The sequence below is a fragment of the Bipolaris maydis genome, assembly GCF_028858645.1.
Source record: "Bipolaris maydis strain C4 unplaced genomic scaffold PSV08scaffold_2, whole genome shotgun sequence".
In the NCBI taxonomy this organism is placed as follows: domain Eukaryota; kingdom Fungi; phylum Ascomycota; class Dothideomycetes; order Pleosporales; family Pleosporaceae; genus Bipolaris; species Bipolaris maydis.
In genome coordinates this window covers 2416519-2434863 of record NW_027093858.1, presented here as the reverse complement: position 1 = coordinate 2434863, position 18345 = coordinate 2416519, and the positions used below count along the sequence as shown (strand labels likewise).

At 52.9% G+C, this 18345-nt stretch overlaps 8 protein-coding genes across 8 annotated transcripts; 2 read left to right on the top strand and 6 right to left on the bottom strand.

The window, feature by feature from the left end:
• Positions 1-160: 160 nt before the first annotated feature.
• On the bottom strand, positions 161-1346 carry PSV08DRAFT_359268 (Asparaginase/glutaminase). Its single transcript, XM_014228711.2, has one exon. It carries the CDS (start codon positions 1311-1313, stop codon positions 189-191), a length of 1125 nt encoding a protein of 374 aa, XP_014084186.1. The 5' UTR covers positions 1314-1346; the 3' UTR covers positions 161-188.
• An 813-nt stretch (positions 1347-2159) lies between these two features.
• Positions 2160-3181, top strand: PSV08DRAFT_268745 (uncharacterized protein). The gene has a single exon (XM_014228712.1). The coding sequence runs from the start codon at positions 2219-2221 to the stop codon at positions 2903-2905; it is 687 nt and encodes a 228-aa protein (XP_014084187.1). The 5' UTR covers positions 2160-2218; the 3' UTR covers positions 2906-3181.
• On the bottom strand, positions 3024-3674 carry PSV08DRAFT_171160 (uncharacterized protein; the record flags this gene model as incomplete). Its single annotated transcript, XM_014228713.1, has 1 exon — positions 3024-3674. The coding sequence occupies one exon, from the start codon at positions 3672-3674 to the stop codon at positions 3024-3026; it is 651 nt and encodes a 216-aa protein (XP_014084188.1).
• Positions 3675-3880: 206 nt separating this feature from the next.
• On the bottom strand, positions 3881-6906 carry PSV08DRAFT_195619 (uncharacterized protein; the record flags this gene model as incomplete). Its single annotated transcript, XM_014228714.1, has 3 exons — positions 3881-4259; positions 4312-6246; positions 6295-6906. 3 exons carry the CDS (start codon positions 6904-6906, stop codon positions 3972-3974), a joined length of 2835 nt encoding a protein of 944 aa, XP_014084189.1. The 3' UTR covers positions 3881-3971.
• Positions 6907-7133: 227 nt separating this feature from the next.
• Positions 7134-8814, bottom strand: PSV08DRAFT_268732 (aspartic peptidase domain-containing protein). The gene is made up of 3 exons (XM_014228715.2): positions 8293-8814; positions 7952-8235; positions 7134-7901 (listed from the first exon to the last, which is right to left on the bottom strand). The coding sequence occupies exons 1-3, from the start codon at positions 8700-8702 to the stop codon at positions 7288-7290; spliced, it is 1308 nt and encodes a 435-aa protein (XP_014084190.1). The 5' UTR covers positions 8703-8814; the 3' UTR covers positions 7134-7287.
• A 1435-nt stretch (positions 8815-10249) lies between these two features.
• Positions 10250-13350, bottom strand: PSV08DRAFT_26002 (topoisomerase II-associated protein PAT1). Its single transcript, XM_014228716.2, has 3 exons — positions 13147-13350; positions 11369-13093; positions 10250-11314 (listed from the first exon to the last, which is right to left on the bottom strand). Exons 1-3 carry the CDS (start codon positions 13266-13268, stop codon positions 10609-10611), a joined length of 2553 nt encoding a protein of 850 aa, XP_014084191.1. The 5' UTR covers positions 13269-13350; the 3' UTR covers positions 10250-10608.
• Positions 13351-13662: 312 nt separating this feature from the next.
• PSV08DRAFT_216343 (glycosyltransferase) lies at positions 13663-15674 on the top strand. The gene is made up of 3 exons (XM_014228717.1): positions 13663-13897; positions 13954-15085; positions 15137-15674. Exons 1-3 carry the CDS (start codon positions 13850-13852, stop codon positions 15202-15204), a joined length of 1248 nt encoding a protein of 415 aa, XP_014084192.1. The 5' UTR covers positions 13663-13849; the 3' UTR covers positions 15205-15674.
• A 1-nt stretch (position 15675) lies between these two features.
• PSV08DRAFT_399142 (uncharacterized protein) lies at positions 15676-17034 on the bottom strand (the record flags this gene model as incomplete). Its single annotated transcript, XM_014228718.1, has 3 exons — positions 15676-15909; positions 15968-16408; positions 16468-17034. 3 exons carry the CDS (start codon positions 17032-17034, stop codon positions 15730-15732), a joined length of 1188 nt encoding a protein of 395 aa, XP_014084193.1. The 3' UTR covers positions 15676-15729.
• Positions 17035-18345: the final 1311 nt, after the last annotated feature.

Genomic DNA, 18345 nt, shown 5'->3' with positions numbered 1-18345 from the left:
GCAAACAAATGGTTGGTCTTGATCATTGGGAGAAAAAAAAAATGAAAAACTCGACATCAAAGAAAATGACTGCAAGCCGTGTGTAAGTAAAACTATCATATTCAAAAAGACATTACTCAATGTCATAGATTGCGAATCTAATTATGGATTTAAGGAAGAAAAAAAAAATATCATTCCCGGTATTGATATCAAGGCATGGGATACCCCTTTGCAAACAAGTCTCTAATTTGCCCCTCGCCCCAGCCCAGCGTCAGGGCCAACTGCAGCAAAACCCTTGACTTCTGGGGGTTGTAAAACCCACTGGAGATGGTAAAATCGGCAACCCCGTTGGGTGGCGGAACCATACCATCTGGACTCCTGTGACTAGCAACAATGGGAATACCAGTAGCGTTGTACAGGGCCTCTGCATTTGCATTTGCAGCGCTCGACATACCTCCGGCACCGACACCGGCATAGACGATGCCCTTTGCACCGGCATCGTAGCAGGCGGTGAAAAGCGCGGGCAGCATGTCCTGGTGGGCGTACAAGATGGGTACGGAAGCCAGATGGGTCACGTTGGAGAGGTCAAAGACGGTGCGGCCGACGGGGTCGGAGGGGTGGAAGAAGAAATAGGGCACTTGGTTGATGAAGACGCCGAGTTGGCCTGCTTCGGTCGAGTAAAAGGTGTCGAGGGAGTTTGCGTTCATTTTGGTGGTGTAGAAGGCGGACCCGATGCGGTCATTGAGCACAATCATGGTGCCGCGGTTGCGTCCGGCGGGCGAGCCGGCGAGCTTGACAGCTTGATAGAGGTTCAGTGGGCCGTCGGCGCTGAGGGCTGTGGCGGGTCTCATGGCGCCGACGACGACGACGGGCTTGGTGGAGTTGACGGTGCTTTCAAGGAAGAAGGCGGTTTCCTCGAGGGTGTCGGTGCCGTGGGTGACAACGACGCCAGAAATGTCGTCTTTTGCGAGCTCCTCATTGATCATGTGCGCGAGGTACAAGCTGATTGTTTCGTTGATGTTTCCAGAAGCTACGTTGGAGGCCTGGTATCCGGCAATGTTGGAGATGTTGAGCAGTTCCGGCACCGCATCGACTAATTGTTGGACTCCGAGGCCAATTGAGTAGCCGGTTGTTTGTGTGTTTGTGCTGCCTTGCGAGGCAATTGTGCCTCCGGTTGCGAAGATTGTGACATTTGGAAGAGAGGCATTGATTGGTGTCTGGATGTCCTGGCGTACGAATAGCCTGTGTAGCTGTGATCGAGTGAGATCGACGGGTGATGCAACAGCTAAAGACGTAGTAGTAAGCAATGGAACGAGTTGTGCAAAGGCCTTCATCTCGCCAATCAAGTAGCAGTTATGACTACGATTCCTGGGTACTCCAACTCAGCTTTGTCAAGACGACTTATATACTCTTACATATCATCGTTGCAACAGATCCATTTGTCACCCGTCGTCGGCCAACCCACAACACGCCTATCTGGACGACAGGCTTATCTCAAGCCATGTTAGGCTAAGAGGCAAGGTTTCGTTATCATATCCCGTCAATATTTCCGCATCGAGTGCTGAAAGGTAATACTACGAATCGCCATTATGTACAAAGGGCTTGGCTCTGTGGATTGACCGGACTAGTCTTGGTACCGTTGCGCTTATCAGTACGTAGGATCTGAGTGCTACCATGATCCGTTTTCTCCGGTTGCTCGAACATTTCAAGGAAAAAAAAACGCCAAGCACAGATATGCAGAACCCGTAAACTGGTTCCCCGGGGCAGTTAGTCATTGATGTTACTTCATAGCTGCAGCCTCGTTTTCCATGCGTCGGGTTGTGCTTTATTACTGTGCTGTAGTAATGACAAGTGTGGACCCGGCAAGGTGCCGGCATCAGTCCCACGCCGAAGAAATACCCGAACCGCTCGACCATTGAGCTCGATGCGATCACTGATCGGCACGCCAAATAGAGCCCATGGAATTGTATGTATGATGGAACTCTACAAAGACAGTATACCAATTGTGTACCAGACACATTGATCAAAATCGTCTGCCATCAGGTTGCGAAAGATTACTTGTCACAACTACCCCCGTTTGTCCACGCTTTACCATAACAGGAATTTAATGACAACAGGGCGCACCAGGTATTGTGTAACAGAAATTTCGTGTGAAGGCGAACCCTGAAGATGAGTCTTTCGTATACAACCTTTTCTTTTGTTTCACAGCCAAAGTCGCTCTCAATCATCATAGCAAAGCATGTGCCCACCTTCCGACCTTGCCAGTGCCGCCGTTCGAGAGACTGGTGGTGTACCCGACCACTATCCCTTTGAGGCTTCCCTGGATACACCGATATCGAAAGCTGCGTATACACATGCTGCAAGCATTCTACACCCATCCATCCTCAATCACAGCATCAGGGTGTTCAAATACGCAGACGAAATAGCCAAACACACTAGTTCAAAGTACTTCACGGATCCGCACCAGCGCGACCTACTATTTACCGCATGCCTGCTCCATGATATCGGCACGACGCAAGAATACAATGGCCCGCAGCGATTCGAAGTCGAAGGTGCGGATGCAGCAGTCAAGCACCTCTCGCATTTCGGTGTTAGTAAAGAGGATGCGCACTGTGTATGGACCGCCATTGCATGTCACACATCTCCTGGCATTGCAGAGCGGATCGGCGAGCTCTCGAGAATCGTGCGCATAGCTGTAATCACAGACTTTCGAAGGATTGTTACAGAATGGAGCATGCTCGAAGCAATGAGAGAGAGACTTGAAGCGCAGCACGAGCGAGTAGGGATCGAGAAGGTGCTTGGAGATGCAGTCGTTGAGCAGGCAAAGATGGACCCTAGGAAGGCGCCCAAGGTTTCATGGCCTCATGCAATGTATGCGGCGTGGCTTGCTGACCCAGATTGGGACGGTGTGAACAAAGCGTTTTGAAAAGGCTTGATAGGTCGGCTGGGATAGTGTCTTGTATATGTTTGGGTATGTCGTATGTTCATAGCATTCATTGGCCGTGCAGCCATGTTCGTGGCCTTCTTTTGGTGTCTTCAAAGATTCACCCTCCATCGCCTCTCTCCAAAAACCCTGGGTCTCTCTCAATTTTCCCTTCAAACTTGGTCCACCACGCCTGGAAAGCCTTGAGTGGTACTGTATCCCCCGTACCCCAGCTCGTCAAGAAGTCGTAGCAATTCTTGATGATTCTCTGTGCGAGAACTTTTGTCTCGACACTCCTCTGCCCCCTGAGTACCAACTCATTGCCCTGAATTGCTCCTGTTGGTTGCGGCCGTGCAGTAGCCTGCGCTTTGTTTTGCTCTATGGCAGCTGCGACTTGTTGCGCAGGTTCAACGCTTATTCCAAGGGCCAGTGGCGCAGTACTTCCATTTGCTGCATCCATAGAAACCCCCTCGTCAACCATGGAGTCGTCACTGCCGAGATTTCCCGCTTTGGTGTTCACTTTGAAGATGGCACTGGGCTTTTCGTTGGCGATTGCACCGAGCAGTTTGAATTCGGTTGTGCCGGGTAGTTGGGCATATACGGCAGCTGCAGTGCCATCTGGAAGTGTGACTCCAGGCAGGAGAAAGACGACAATGTGGGAGAAGGAAGGCTGCGAGGGAATCTGAAATGCCGATTGCGTGGGCGAGATGATGGACGAAGGCTCGGTAATGACAGGGCGGCCGGAGATTATTATGCCTACAGGAGAGGACATTATGGATATTGTATAGGATGCGATCAAGCACCACGGCTCTCTTGGGTGGCCGTCAGGCTGCAAGTCGAGCGTGTGGCTTTGTTCATGGGAAAAAGCCGTGTTGACGGGCACCTTTGACATGTTTTGTGTTTTGCGTCATGGCAGGCCCATGCTTCGCCCCACATCGCCTCACATCGCCTGACATGTGCAACGTCTATTGCTAACTTACTACAGCCGCAAAGGTCTTGCTTGCTATGCTGGAATCCGCAAATATAATCCTGGCAATACCTCTGCAATGCCCTGTAGAATAGAGTTGCGTTACATTCTAAAGCCGTGTGCAGCGCTGACCCATTCCTGGTCCAGCCTATCACTGACCCTCTTCAATACCCGACTTCCACCCATCAGAGTCTGGAACAAACGGATTCGCTCATCTTTGCTCATAATCAGAAAGCGAGAGATTCCAGTTGCAGATACGTGCTTCGGCTCGGCTGCAAAGGGTGAGCTGGAACAGAGTGCAATTTCGAGCGTTGTCGGCTTCTTCAGCAATGCGACAATGACCTGAGCCGCAAAAGGATTTAGACCTGCTCGACGCAGGAAGACCTCATACTAGCAACGGCCAATAAGATGAGATGCTTCTCAGTATGGCTGTAGTACTTACTGTTGTTTCCTGAGCTATGGGCTTGATGTCACCAATGTCGGCTGAGCCGTACGGTAAGCCGTATTTTCCCATTTCTGTCACTGTGGCACGCGCGAGGGCCTTCTCGCCTCCGGGAACGTACTTCACCAGCACATCACCCTCCATATTAGAAGTAAATTCCTCAATCGCTTTCAATGCTTCACTATCGCGTGGGTCCTCTGGACGACTTGACCCCAACTCTTCCAATTCACGACCGAGTCCCTCGCTGATCAGGACAACCAGTCTCTCGTATCGTGACTGGAGAGTAGCCAAACACTCCTTTATCAGGGACCTTTCTATTTGCCCTGGAAGAGCTCGCTGTTTGATTTGTTGCAAGGAAGTAAGAATCAGACCGGTGGAAGGCGAAAGAATCATGTCGGCATCTTTGGCTGGCGAGTGTGGTAGAGTGTAGTCTCGGTACACCATCTCAGCGTTTGGAAACATCTGTTCTATCCGCCTCAACATGCTTCTTTGTTGCAGAAACTTTGACGAAATAAGGAACGAACACGGCTTAAGGTCGGCTGAGATATTTGTAGGCGAGGGCATAGGGTCCGTCATCTTCGTCTTCTTATCATCTCTAAAATGTGCTTTGTGCATCTCGTTTTTTGCCTCCCCGACAGGCCTTATAGATGCCTGAACTTTCGATATGTTCACTGAATGAGCACTTTTGCTGAAGAAAGGCCTTTTCACGGCGTCAGTTCTTACAGACCCAGCAGCCTTTCCACGTGTCTCCAAAAACCTGTGAAGATCACTTGTAGCAGAGAAACCACCAAACATGATCTCATTGCCATTACCGTTTTTTGTCTTCTGTGTAGGCTTCAGCCGTGAAATCTGTTCTTGTGACAACTGTTGGCTTGTATCTCTAGTCTTTGTTTCCAAACCTGTCGGTAGATGGCGCTGTGGCACTGTTTTTTTGTGACGTGCCTCTATCGTTTCCTCCTCTGACTCCAGCTTGTGCTTTTCTAATAAAGCTTGCATGCCCTGGCTGTCCTCATTGAGCACTGACTCTAGTTCGTCCTCGTCGTTTTCATCAAAGATTCTGAGCCCATCCCGCTTCCATACCTGCGTAGAGCTGGTTGCAATGTTACCTGTCCTGGCTTCACTTAGAATCCTCTTCATCTCGGTTTCGCCATGTAATGTCTCGTCTAGCTTTAGTGTTGACATCTTTGTCGTCAAGAAACCCCATTGCAACTCTCTTTCCGGGACTGATATTCCATGCCAGGCTGGCGCAAATTTCAGCTCCTCACGTTTGATCCTACGTAGAAATTGCGCCTGGGATTCAAACTCAGTGGGATACTGGCAATTGTCGCGGTTTCGCCGACTATACTCCATCCAGGGCGCGACGGGTAGTGGAGAGTCGATATACGGAACGTCAACACGTGCAGTAGTATCAGCATCGGACAGCTGCTCATTTCCAACAGACTTGCTCACTTTTTCAGCGAGTGGTTCGATTTCCGTAAAGATTTCAAAGTCCTCACTCGCGAATTCATCATCACCATCGGCATTATCCTGACCCCAGGGCTCATATGCGATAAGCTCACTTAATTCTGTGGCAAAAGAGACCGATTTGAGCTTCTTCATCGGTGAGGTAGAAAACATCAACGGTGTCAACGGTCCTTCCACTTTCAAGTCTGCAGCTTTACGCTTCGAAGGAACTAGTGTACATGCCTCGGACAATGGGCTGAATGATAGCGGGTAAATCATGTCGAGAAGCATCGAATCACTGCTGTCAGATTCTTTCCGAGCAAGGGAATCTGCAGCCATGATCTCACTTTGAATTATTTCTGTCTCTGCACGGACGGAGTCGCTGCTATCTGACACAAGCGGTAGATTGTTTGTGGGTGATGAAGGTATGTAGGGCTCCTGCAATGGAGAAAGCGGGAGTAAGGGAGGCGTGATGGGGCGAATAGTTAGATCCTAAACTATTCAGCATAGGTAAGCAAAGATTGTGCATCATCCAATTACCCGATTGTAAATCTTATCTTCGGCCTTCAGTACCTCACTATCCTCTGGCACGTATGCATCGCGGATAGCTTCTTGGAGATGCAAGAGTGTGCTTCTGGAGACAGCAAGCTTTTCAGTTTTGGCTTGCGCATCGCATTGTGCAGGATATGTGTGGTATACAGTGGGCCATTCAAAGCCGTCCTCGTTTTGTTCATTAACAAGCTCAGATGGGATGTTGAGATTCCTGAAGTCTGGTGGTACCACACTGCCAAAATTCATCATGTCGATGTCGTGGTCTGACTGGAGAACTGGAAGCTCGGGTTTTAGGTCCAGGATGCATTTTCTGTTGTCAGTCTGAAAACGGCTGACCGAAGGCTCTTCTTGGTAGGCATAGATTGTCTTGAGCAGTAGCACAGCGTCTCTCTTTACTGTAAGTCGTTCCTTTGTTAGGGTGGAGGCAATATCAGTAGTGGAGGACTCGGAGAGACTGAAAAGGCTCTCGTCAAGAGCTGTAGTCGACAATACATCCAATTTCGGAAACGGGAGTGGCTCAGTAGTATAGTCGATACAGAGGCCTTGTGCTCGTGCATATTCAAGAGGGCAGAGTTCATCTTGTGAGCTTGGTTGGTCCATGGTAGCCACACACGTGCAGTCGCATATTTCGACTCACTCAAGTGAAGATCAAGGTTTTTTGGCCTGGCATTTGTGGGTGATTAAGCAAGGGTTAGGTTTTGGATCGAGCATCGTTTCCTTCCTCGTCTGTCTCACCAACATGCCCACGTGGCGAGTGCACGTGAGAAGTCAACACCAACAGAAGCCACAACATCACAGACCAGACAGCATGGGGTTCAGAGTGATTTGACGATTAAATCTTCATTGTACTCAGCCGTTGCTGTATGGTAGGCCGTTTCATATGTTCTCAAATGAATGTGCAAAAGACACTTAATTATTTACAGCTCATCATCTTAGCTCCCTGCACGGTAGGCATAACAAGCCCATGTCACATGTGTACGCTTATGGAGCGGTTGGCTTCTGACCAAAACCGAGCGACTGGTTCCCACCGTTGAAGGCAACAAACTGCGCCCTGAACATGGTGTCGCCATAGATTTGCAGACCCGAACCCTGGTTGCCCTGTACACCACCGAAGCAGGTCGTGTTTGCCTTGTCTACAGGCGCAAAAACGAGCTGGTTGCCAGGAATCTTGGCCATGTACGAGTCACCAATGGCAACGCTCATGTCGGGCAGAGTAGTTGCGCATGGGAAGATGAAGCCACCAACTTGAGCATTGAGCTGAGCGCCCTTGACTTGCGAGTAGTATGCATCGGCGACCTGCTGGTCCACAAGAAGAAGAGATGTACCAGTGTCGGCAATAGCGTCAGATCCTTGTGGGTTGTCGAACAACTGGTCACCGACGGCAAACTTGGTAGAGCCGAATTGCCAGAAGCCAGTCTCAGCCTTGACAGGAATCCAGGCCATCTGGCCCTCAAACTTGGTGGCATCGATTTTGCCAAACTCGTAGACACCAGAGCCATCCGGGTTGAGATCGGCAGTAAATACAGGCAAGGCCAAATCGTTCATGACATTGGCGAAGAAGGTTTTCTGAGGAGTCTTCTTGGTGCCGTCGTTGACTGGTCCGTTGTCAGTAAAAGGCACTGCATCTGAGAGTTGGTCCACTTACTCGTATTGAGTTTGGAGAAGGCAAGGCCCATAAGGCCGTCAGTGTTTACATCTTGAACAAACGATTGGGAGACCTGGTTGGCGAGCTCAACCGCCTGGTCCTTGACCGTGACACCTCCAATGGTGACGGTATCTCTGCCCACGACACCAGCGGCGCCGGAACCATCGCCGTAGCTAATATTCCATTGAGCACCGTCCACCTTCTTGAACGTAGCCGACTTGGTCGGATCAAAAGCAGTGTGTTGACCAATGAGTTGAGGGTTAAGCTCGGTGCTGAAACACCAACTGCACGTCACAGATTAGTACATGGTTGGCTGTAAGTAGGAAGGAACACAAGCTTACAGATCAGAGGAACCAGTATCAAAATCCAAGTTGAGCGTCTGTCCGCCAATGTCGACGGGGGACAAGAATAGGGCGGCATTGTCAGCAGGGTTAGCGGCAACTGTTCCAGACGAGTTACTGTTGGAGCCAGCGGCGGCAGCATCAGTGACGGTGTCGTTGCCCTTTGTTTGCTTGGAGAAGGAGATGAAGCCATCCTTGACCATGAAGTCTTCCTTGACCTTGAAGTTGTATTTCCTGAATACCTTCCTCATGGCAGCAGGGCCATTGGGGCCCGTGGGATGGGCCTTGTTCAATTGCCTAGGAACCTTGAAGGAACGCTTCTGGAGACCCCTCTTGCGTGAGGGAGCCGGGACGGCTAGCACAACGGCTGCCAAAAGAGCAACAAAAAGAAGAAATCGTAGGGAAGGCATGTTGAGCAAACGCTGACCGGCAGCCTGACAGAATGAAACTGTCGTTTGGAGAAAGTAAAAAGAGGAGAAGAGGAAGAAGGAAACGGACGAAACAAAACACAGCACTTGGTAGAAAACAAAAAACGGAAACCCAGGCCTGGCCTTGGAGGATGGTTATCAAATGAGTGCGCGAAGGGTGGCTTTTAAAAAGAAGGAATAACGGCGCAAGCGCTACATTCAGAGAGGGTGAAACTCGTAGAGAGATGAAACCCGAATCCACAATCGGATCATAGGGCGCTGCATATTGGAATGTTTGGGAGCGCTAAGCGTACGTATACTCCAGACTGGGACGGAAATGCACGCGGCAGCCGACCAAACGCTACGCGTACTACGTCCAAGGAGATGCATGGAGGAAATGGCAGCTAGCTGCTGTCAGTCTGTCAAGGCCATTGGCTCTATGCAAGCCTGGGTAGCCAGCGTGGAGTCGAATGCCGCCATGTGGGTCGGACCGGCGCAAGCGCAGTGGCGAGGGAGCATCCAGAGCCTCAGCATGGCTGTATGGATAGTAAGGGGCAGACGAGTTCGTTACGCGTCCATGTACGAAGGTGGTTGTGGTAGTGGAGCGAGAGAGGGCTCGTCGGCGTGGGTCGCCGCCCAGGTGCGTTTCAGTGGCGTAGCATTCGCAGACGCCATGCAATACTACAGCAAGCAGCCATGGCAGTGAGGCTACGATGGGCCGTCCATGGCTGGCTACTCGGGGCATTCCGCACACGCACCTGGCAGGCGTCTGTCTGCTGGCTTGCTGGCTTGCTGACTTGGACGGCAAGAGCCCTGCTCGGACAAGTTTGCAAACACTGAAGTCTTGCATGTCTCTCCCGGGCGCCGCATGAGGTTGGCGCCGCTGAGGGCGTGTGCGAGTTGCATGAACGCGAGAGTGTTTCAGGGTGCCAAGGCCAGACAAGCTAACTCGGCCATTCGGCTCCCATGAAACCCAGGGGCAGCTCGAGCAGACACAGCGGCCGGCCAGTGGCGTCTGCCGCACCGTGTCGACAGAGAAGCATCTGCGGCAATGCTTAGCTGTGATGCCGCGCCATCTGCCGCCAAACACTCTCGGTCGTGGACACGATGCTGGCCGTGGCATAAACACTCTCGGTCGTGGACACGATGCTGGCCGTGGCATAAACACTCTCGGTCGTGGACAAGACGCTGGCCGTGGCATAAACACCTCACCCCCTCGGACATGAGCCTGGCTTCCAGGCCGCCTACCCTTGACTTGCTTTTCCAATCTGCAAACCGCTTCCTCATGGGACCCTAAGCCGCACCAGGCCAATGGCCGCAGCCAAGAGGGCCTACCAAACACTGTTGTTTGGCCATGTGCGTGCGCGAGGCGTGCATGGCGTGTCCATGTGTTTGGCAGCGAAGCAAAGAAAACATGTGTGCAGGGCACATCACCAGTCCTCGACTCGGCAAAAACGTCGACGTGCAGCCTCTCGGCTACTACCCAGCAACGTCAGGACCACACGTGTATACTTGCGGCCACCATGACAGCCGCCATTGCTTTGCTGCTGCATAGAATCAATGCATTAATTCGTATATCAAATAACAATGCTTTTTGTTCCCCCCCTGCTATCATGACGCGACGTTGCCGCTCCCCGCCTTCGTGCCCAGTGTGCATGTTTGCTCCCCATACAAACAACCACAGGCACCACGACATGCCAACCGCTACCACGCCATTTGCTGCCGAATCCGTTGCCTCCCACTGTGCTTGGCCCATCCGCCATGGCTCCCTCCAAGCCTTCGCGTGCCTTGTGCTCCGGCGCGGCAACACCCCACTTCGCACTGCGCCTCCCATTGCCGTCCATCGCATAGCGTAATCGGTAGCGTTTCAACCGCCGTCGTGTGTTCCAAACATTGCAAATCAACCCTTTCATCCAAGAAGCTCTACATCTAGCCCAATCGCTCTCATAAACAAGTTTACGTTTGCCGTTCGAGCACTCGCCATGTCTGGTGGTAAAGCCTTGCTCACAGAAACAGTTTCCATGACGCGGTCCTTCACTCCGAGCACCAGCCGCTGCTGTTGCTCTGGGCTGGCTCCCACTCCCATCGCTGCCAGGAACTGCCAGATGTACATGTCGTCCGTGTCGTTGATGCTCCCGGGGAACAGGTAAGGGAGAACCGGCTCAATAACGTCAAACAAGCGGTTGTAGAGCCCAGTCCATTGCTGCCAATCACTCACCATCTCGGGGGCCGACTGCTTGAGCAGTTCGGCCCGCGAAATCAGGAATGTCAGCAGAGTAAGGCCTATCCTGCTCCGCGCCACTACGTGCAGGTTGGTGCGGTCTAGAACAAGGCCAAGCAGACCAATGACAATGTTCAGCGGCGCATCTGAAATGTGCGCGTGGATGGGCGACATGACCGTCTGCGAAAAGAGATCGACTTCCTCACGGATTGCCGCACTCAGCGGCTCATCAGGCGTAGCAATCGCCTGGCCCACTACCGAAAGAGCGTCGAGGTGCACAACAATCATAGTCACCACTGTGATGCGCTCCTGCTCGTTAATGTGGCGGAACAGACGTGGCACAACCTTCTTGCCCTTGGCGTGTGAAAGGATGGAAATGAAGGGATGAGGTGTGCTGTTCATGTTAGTAGGAGCAGCTTCATGGTGGGCGGGGGAGGGCACGACATACTTGGGGTTGATGGGCTCCATAATCTTGGTGTTGAGCCACAGTTGCTCGTGGAGAGCCTCAATCCGCGATCGCCATTCCATGTGTGCTTGGATGGCTTCGGGAGGGCTGTTTTCCTGAATTGGCATTGGCATGGCGCGTTCATGGTCTTCCATTTGCATCAACGTCTTGTACACAGCCTCAATGTTACGAAGCGTTTGTTTACGATCTGCGATCGAGGATCGAGCGTGTCTTGGGAGCTTGTCGTTGGTTTCCGGTCGCTTGAGGTTGAGCAGTGGTCGTGGCGTCTTGGAATTGCTGAATGCAATCTTTCCAAGACTGCCCTCGACGACGAGTTGTTTGGCTTTTGGCCGTGCTTTGGCAGCCTCGACCGCCCGTTGAATCTGTTGCTCCATGCGCTGCATGTGGTTGTCGCCTCCGCGGCCATGTCGACGGGCGCCAAACCGGTTGTTCGTCTGGAAGAGATAGGTTTGCGCAAACTGGCTTGCTGGCTGCTGGGGGTTGTGGCGTGGAGCGCCCCGGATCTGGCTGAAGACCTGGTAGTAAAAGTCCTCTGCAATGGCAGCTTCAGGGCCCCGCTCTTCCAGGTTTCCAGTCGCCGTCATCAGCTGCTGCAGCTGGATACGAGTGATGAAGTTCTTGTCCTGAGGCGTCATGAGACCATTGTCCTTTGCCAAGAGAGCAATCTTGTGATTTCGCTTCGCCCGCTTTGCGTCTTCTTCAAGAAAAGCAGCACGCTCGGCCTCGGACAGCTGAAGGAGCTGCTCCGGATGGGTAATGACCATTCCAGGAAACGAAGGGCCTCTGTTATGGGCTCCTCCTGGCTGACCGCGATGCGGGCCAGGCTGCATAGGCTGGCCCTGGCCGGCGAGGCGGTTGGGGTTCTGCAGGATCTGGCGGGGCTGTGCAGGTGAACCTTGGATCTGGTTCTGCGGGGCACCGGGATCGTTGGAATGGGGTCGCTGTCGCTGGAGAATGGTGGGCTGCTGGGGCGATTGGGACTGGACGGGCTGGTCTGGCAATTCGGCGCGGAGCTGCTGTTGATGTCTCGGTGGCATGCCCTGCTGCTGCTGGGGCCTCTGCAGGATCTGGGGCGCAATGTGGCCAGGCATACCGGGATACTGTGGCTGGCCCTGGGGGAACTGGCCTTGCTGCTGGTACTGCTGCTGAGGGTAGCCGGGGAAGGCCTGGGGCGGTGGCTGCTGAGCCGGCGGGGTAGCTTTAGAGTCATTGTTGAGGGATTGAACGCGCATCATGGCCTCGACCTCCTCCATGCTCATGACCTTTCTGGTGGGCGCGGGCATCTGGGCAGCGGCAGCGGGTTGTGGCGAGGGCTGGCGCTGGGCGGCGGGCTGCTTGGGCTTGAGGCCCCAGATGTCGGCACGCGCCTCAAGCTGGGGAATGTACTCGGGGTCCTTGTAGCTTTCATAGCCAGAGCGATTGGGCTTGGAGGCCGGGGGGACGGAGGGCCTCTGCTGGTACTGGTGCTGCTGCTGCTGCTGCAATTGCTGTTGCTGGTGGTGCTGGGGGATCTTTTGGCGGGCATGGAACAGCATCTGCTCCTCCTGGATGGTGCCAGCAACCATTGACGTCTGGCCGGCAAAGTCAAAGTGCTTGCCAACCGACTGCTGCGTGGCCGGGCCGTCGCCGAAGGTGTCGTCATTGCGGTCGTCGGCATCGTCGTCTAGCTGGTCGCCGAGGCCGTCGTAGGTGTCGTCGAAGTCGATTCTGTGAGCAGTGAGAAGCAGGCCTGGTGGGCGTCGAGGGCGACATGGACATACACATCGTCATCGGCCGCCCCGCCGCCGAGGGCAGCAAAGGCATCGTGCTGGCCAAAGCCGGGGGCGGCAGTCGAATGGCCCTGGTCACGTGGCAGCGTCGTGTCGAAGCCGAAGAAGGACATGGCGGCGGGCCTCTCTCACCACACGCGGGACGTGGTGGTGGTGGTGGTGGTGTTGGTGGTTGTTGGGGGGCGTGTGCGGCAGTGGTGGTGGTGGACGGTGGATAATAGACGGCAAAGTCCGCGCGCGCTCGTATGGCCCTCGTATCCCCGGCCAGCCTAGCCTGCTATACCTGGTCCTCAGCCACACTCTCACTTGTCTACCATTCTTACCACTGCAACCACTCCTTTTCTGACGTCTCTCCTCCTACTCTTCTTTTCTTCCATCGGCCTTCTCCTTCTTTTTCTCCTTCCCCACCCGGTCCTCCCTTTCACCCCGCCTCCCACAGCCCCCCCGTGGCCTTCATCTTCCGCGTTGCCCTGCCCATGCGCACGCCTTGCGCCAAGTAGCAGTCGCTCGTTCCCCCTGCACCACGTCGCCGCCGCCGCCAAAGACGCCACGCGCACCCCTAAACCCACTCTTGCTCGCAGCATAAAGGCAGCCTGGCAGAGTGGAGAGTCTCCGACGTCACTAGGAAAGCTCCAGCCTGTCGATCACGACTCGCAGTCTCAACCACCAACACCAACACCGTCCGCCATCCGCCATGGCCGGCAGCCAGCGCTATCTCCGCTACATTGTCTTCGCCGTCATCGTATGACCATCCCCTGTCACCTCACTCACGCCCGCGCAGCCATTGACTCCCTCCAGTCCCTGTTCCTTCTCTACTTCATCGGCTCCTCATCGTCCGTGCCTGCCACAAGCTGGCCCGCCTACCAGGATGCAAAAACCCCAGCCACACCGCCCCAGGGCAATGCCGCCGTGGTAGACGACGACGAATCCCCTCGCACTCCCGCCCCCAGCACCGGCGCCCACACCAACCCCGGCACTTCGCTCAATGACAAGACGCTTCCCCCCGCCACCATTGCCGGTGACCGCATGAACGCAACCTTTGTCACCCTCGCCCGCAACCAGGACGTCTGGGAGATTGCAAAGTCGATCCGCCACGTCGAGGACCGCTTCAACCGCAAGTTCAACTACGACTGGGTCTTCCTCAACGATGACGACTTCAGCGACGAGTTCAAGAAGGTGACGACGGCCCTCGTCTCCGGCAAGACAAAGTACGGCAAGATCCCCACGGAGCACTGGTCCTTCCCTGAGTGGATTGACCAGGACAAGGCCGCAAAGGTCCGCCAGGAGATGAAGGAGAAGAAGATCATCTACGGAGACTCGATCAGCTACAGACACATGTGCCGCTACGAGTCCGGCTTCTTCTTCCGCCACCCATTGATGCTCGACTACGAATGGTACTGGCGCGTCGAGCCCAGCATCGAGCTGTACTGCGACATCAACTACGACACCTTCAAGTACATGGCTGAGCACAAGAAGAAGTACAGCTTCACCCTCAGTCTGTACGAGTACGTCGAGACCATCCCCACGCTCTGGGATGCCACCAAGAACTTCACAAAGCACTTCCCCCAGCACATCAGCAAGGACAACTCTATGAAGTTTCTCAGTGACGACGGTGGCGAGACCTACAACCACTGCCATTTCTGGTCCAACTTCGAGATTGGCAACCTTAACTGGCTTCGGTCTGACGCATACATTGACTTCTTCACCTCTCTCGACCATGCTGGTGGTTTCTTCTACGAGCGCTGGGGTGATGCACCTGTTCACTCCATCGCCGCCGGTCTGCTCCTGCAAAAGGATGAGCTCCACTTCTTCAACGATATTGCTTACTACCACGTTCCCTTTACGCACTGCCCCACGGGCGAGAAATACCGCCTTGACCACAAGTGCTCATGCAACCCCAAGGACAACTTTGACTGGAAGGGTTACAGCTGTAAGTTTGACCATCTAGCTTTGGCAAACACCCATACTTACATGTCAACAGGTACTTCTCGCTTCTATGAGTTGAATGGCCTGGAGAAGCCAGCAGGGTACGAAAAAGAGCAGGACTAGATGCTCAATTTCACTTTTTGTTTTCAATTCCAGTGCCAATCGCCGTCGGCTTTGTTTTTCTCTGCTTCTAGCGGACCCGACGTCTGACGTAGTCCAAAGTGCACCGCTCTCCTCATCAGACAAAAGACGACTTGCAGTGAAGATTGTCTTGTTTGTGCTCGCCATCATCACTCTAGGGATTTGCATGGTCAGAAGACGTCGCACTGGAACATCACAGTCGCCGCAAAATTCGTTAGCCAAGTGGCCTTTATAGGGAAATCGGAGGGGGTCAGAAAAAAATTACTCTAAATGGCGTAAATGTTGGCTTGGCGTTGAAATCCATGCTTTGGTCATTTACCTCTGGCTTTGGCTGGTTGGCTGTCTGAGACGGGTCATGTCGTGGCTGTTATTCATTTACCTGTAGTGCTATATCTTATTGTAAACATTAGATTTACTGCTTAGACTAATGATGATGATGCGTCTGATATGTGCAGTTGATATCATTTCTTAATTATTTTTTTTTCTTCTTCGTCTTTTGTTCTATTATTAATCATTATAGTTGACTATACCACTGCCGTCTTTGTTGGCCTTGGGCACCCCGTACCTCTCGCTCAACTCATCTTCCTGTGACCGACTCTGTGGATCAAGATATGGCCGTTCGGCACGCACCGCAACGCGCACGGCGTGTCTGCGGTGTGGCGCAAATCCATATGATGCTGAATGATTCTACATTGCGTTAGGTATTGCTCTCACATTTGCTTGTATCAAGGATCCCAAGACTTACCGTGACTCTGTTATCCCAAAATGCAACATCACCTTCCCTCCACTGAAATCTCGCCTGAATCTCCGGGCTCGTGGCAACAATCTCATTCAACAGCCCAATGATATGATCAGACTCGGTCTTGGGCACACCCACAATCTTAGTCACGAACCCCGGGTTAAAGAACAGACTCTTCCAGCCCGTCACGGGGTTGGTTCGAACAAGTGGGTGCTCCGTTGTCACGGGTTCACGTCGTACCGTGCGGCCCAGGTCGCGCGACCCTTGGGCTTGCAGGTCGGCAGAGTGTACGGCGGTCAGTGACTCGAGGTACTTTTGCATGTGTGGCGAGAGCATATCGTAGGCTGCATATTGCGAGCTCCAGAGGGTGTCGCCACCGCCGCCTCGTGGGGGGCCCGTGAGAACTTTGAGCGATGTGTACGATGGTGGTTGGAGTTCATATGTTACCTGTTATCATGATGCGATCAGCAAGATCCCGGCGTCAAAAGGGTCAACATGCTTCTTACATCTGAGTGCCAGAGAAATGTGGGTGTGAACAGAGCTCGTAGGTCGGGACTTCCTTCTCCTGTGAAGATGACATGCACATCTTCGAGGCCCTCACGCTTGGGAACGCCCGTTGTGGCGTGCTTGTGTAGCTCGCCAAAATACTTGCCCAGCTCTCTTTGCTTATCAATGGTGAGGTTCTTTTGGTCGCGGAAGAAGACGACGCCTCGTGTCGCGATCAAGCGTGCTAGATCGTTCTTTTGTGCATCAGTGAGGTTTGCGAGGTCCACTCCATGTACTTCAGTCCCGATCTTGGGGTTGTAGTCAAAGACGTCTGTGGCAGAGGCAAGGAGGTTCTTGAAGTTTGGGTCTCCTAGTTGGCCTTTTTCTATATAGGGAATCTCCGTATATGCCGGCCATGTGATGTCTGGGAAGTGTGGTCTTAAATCTTCATACTCGTATGTGTCGTCATGTTGCTTGACTTTTGTTCGTCCCGGGACGTAGCCGTGTGCATTTGTGGGCTTTGAGGCCACCACAGGAGCGTCTGTAGAGCTGGGTTGATATTGTGGCTCAACAAGTCCAGGTGCCATGGCAGCGACAAGTGTATGATGTACGCCTTTTGGTATGGGAGTGATTGCAGCGTTTTGAGAGACCTCCTTCTATGTACGTCTTTCAGAGAGATTGGGGTAGAAGTGATAGAGCCTGCAATGGTACTCGAATCAAGAACCCAAATTACTAGATCAAAAGATGCTAGTACGACTCGAGAAGTGGAATGGTATCTGGGGGAAAGACAAAGCCAGTGAATCCGCTACTTATATCTTGTTGGGTAAAGTGATATCTAAAGTCCGTATTGTTGTGGGGAAACAATATGCCGGCCTTGCTGGAGCAATTGCGCCATCGCACCTAATCCGATGATCAATCATAGTCCACAACATTGACGACACTTTGCAACCTTACGCGTCGGAGGCGTATGAAAACACTCCTTGAATTATGGAGCACTGAGTGACTAATGGGAGCAGAGACGAGGTACTACACAGTCCTATATTCTATTGACCAATTTGTCTCTTGGTAGAATTGCGGCTCAGTGCACATCATTGCGTACAAAGCAGACTAACTGGGGGAGTGAGTTGCTGAAGTCGGTGTAAGACCAGACGCTAGCCTGATGTGGAAGCTGAGGGCATGGCATCATATTGCACCATTTCACCCTCTGACTTCAACATCGCCCGAAAATGGATTTTTTGCCCCAGAGCAACATGGGATTTTAGACGGTCAATGTTCCTGTTCTTTGCCGATCTTGTCCAAGCTGCAAGATTGGCGAGCACAGCCGCACGGGGAGGGTATGCGGAGATAGGACGTGGGGGCAGGGACGTGTGACGTTCCTAGGACTGTGTTGCTTGGTGGAGCTTGATGCCTTCGGATTGCCTGTGATTGTCACTTGTGATCCATACCAACAGCCTCTTAGCGATATGCAGCTAGAACCCGCAACTATTGACAATTGTCGCTTGTAGCTACTGATGCGACTAAATGCCCCCTTTGTAGTTCCTCCTCTTACTCTGCCGAAAAGATAACCATGCTTGCTCGAACGCTTCGACACCTGACGCCTGTACCGGTTGCAAAATGTGCAATACAATCAAATTATCAAAAGTGCCTTCTCTTATCGCTTCTCACTTGTATCCTCTGCAAAAAATATGCCAAGTCGATGGAGGATTCCCAAACAAAAAAGACACAGAATCTTTTTTATACTGATCGCCCTGTGATGAAGGGTATCGGGACACCGTTCAGATTTAGCCACTGTATCGAGGCTTTGCGCCCCTCACGTTGGGACTCGACGCCAGGGGCACTTTGGCCGCCTGTGGATTCCGAAGCATTCTGGACACGCCGTCGGACGATGCCCTTTTCTT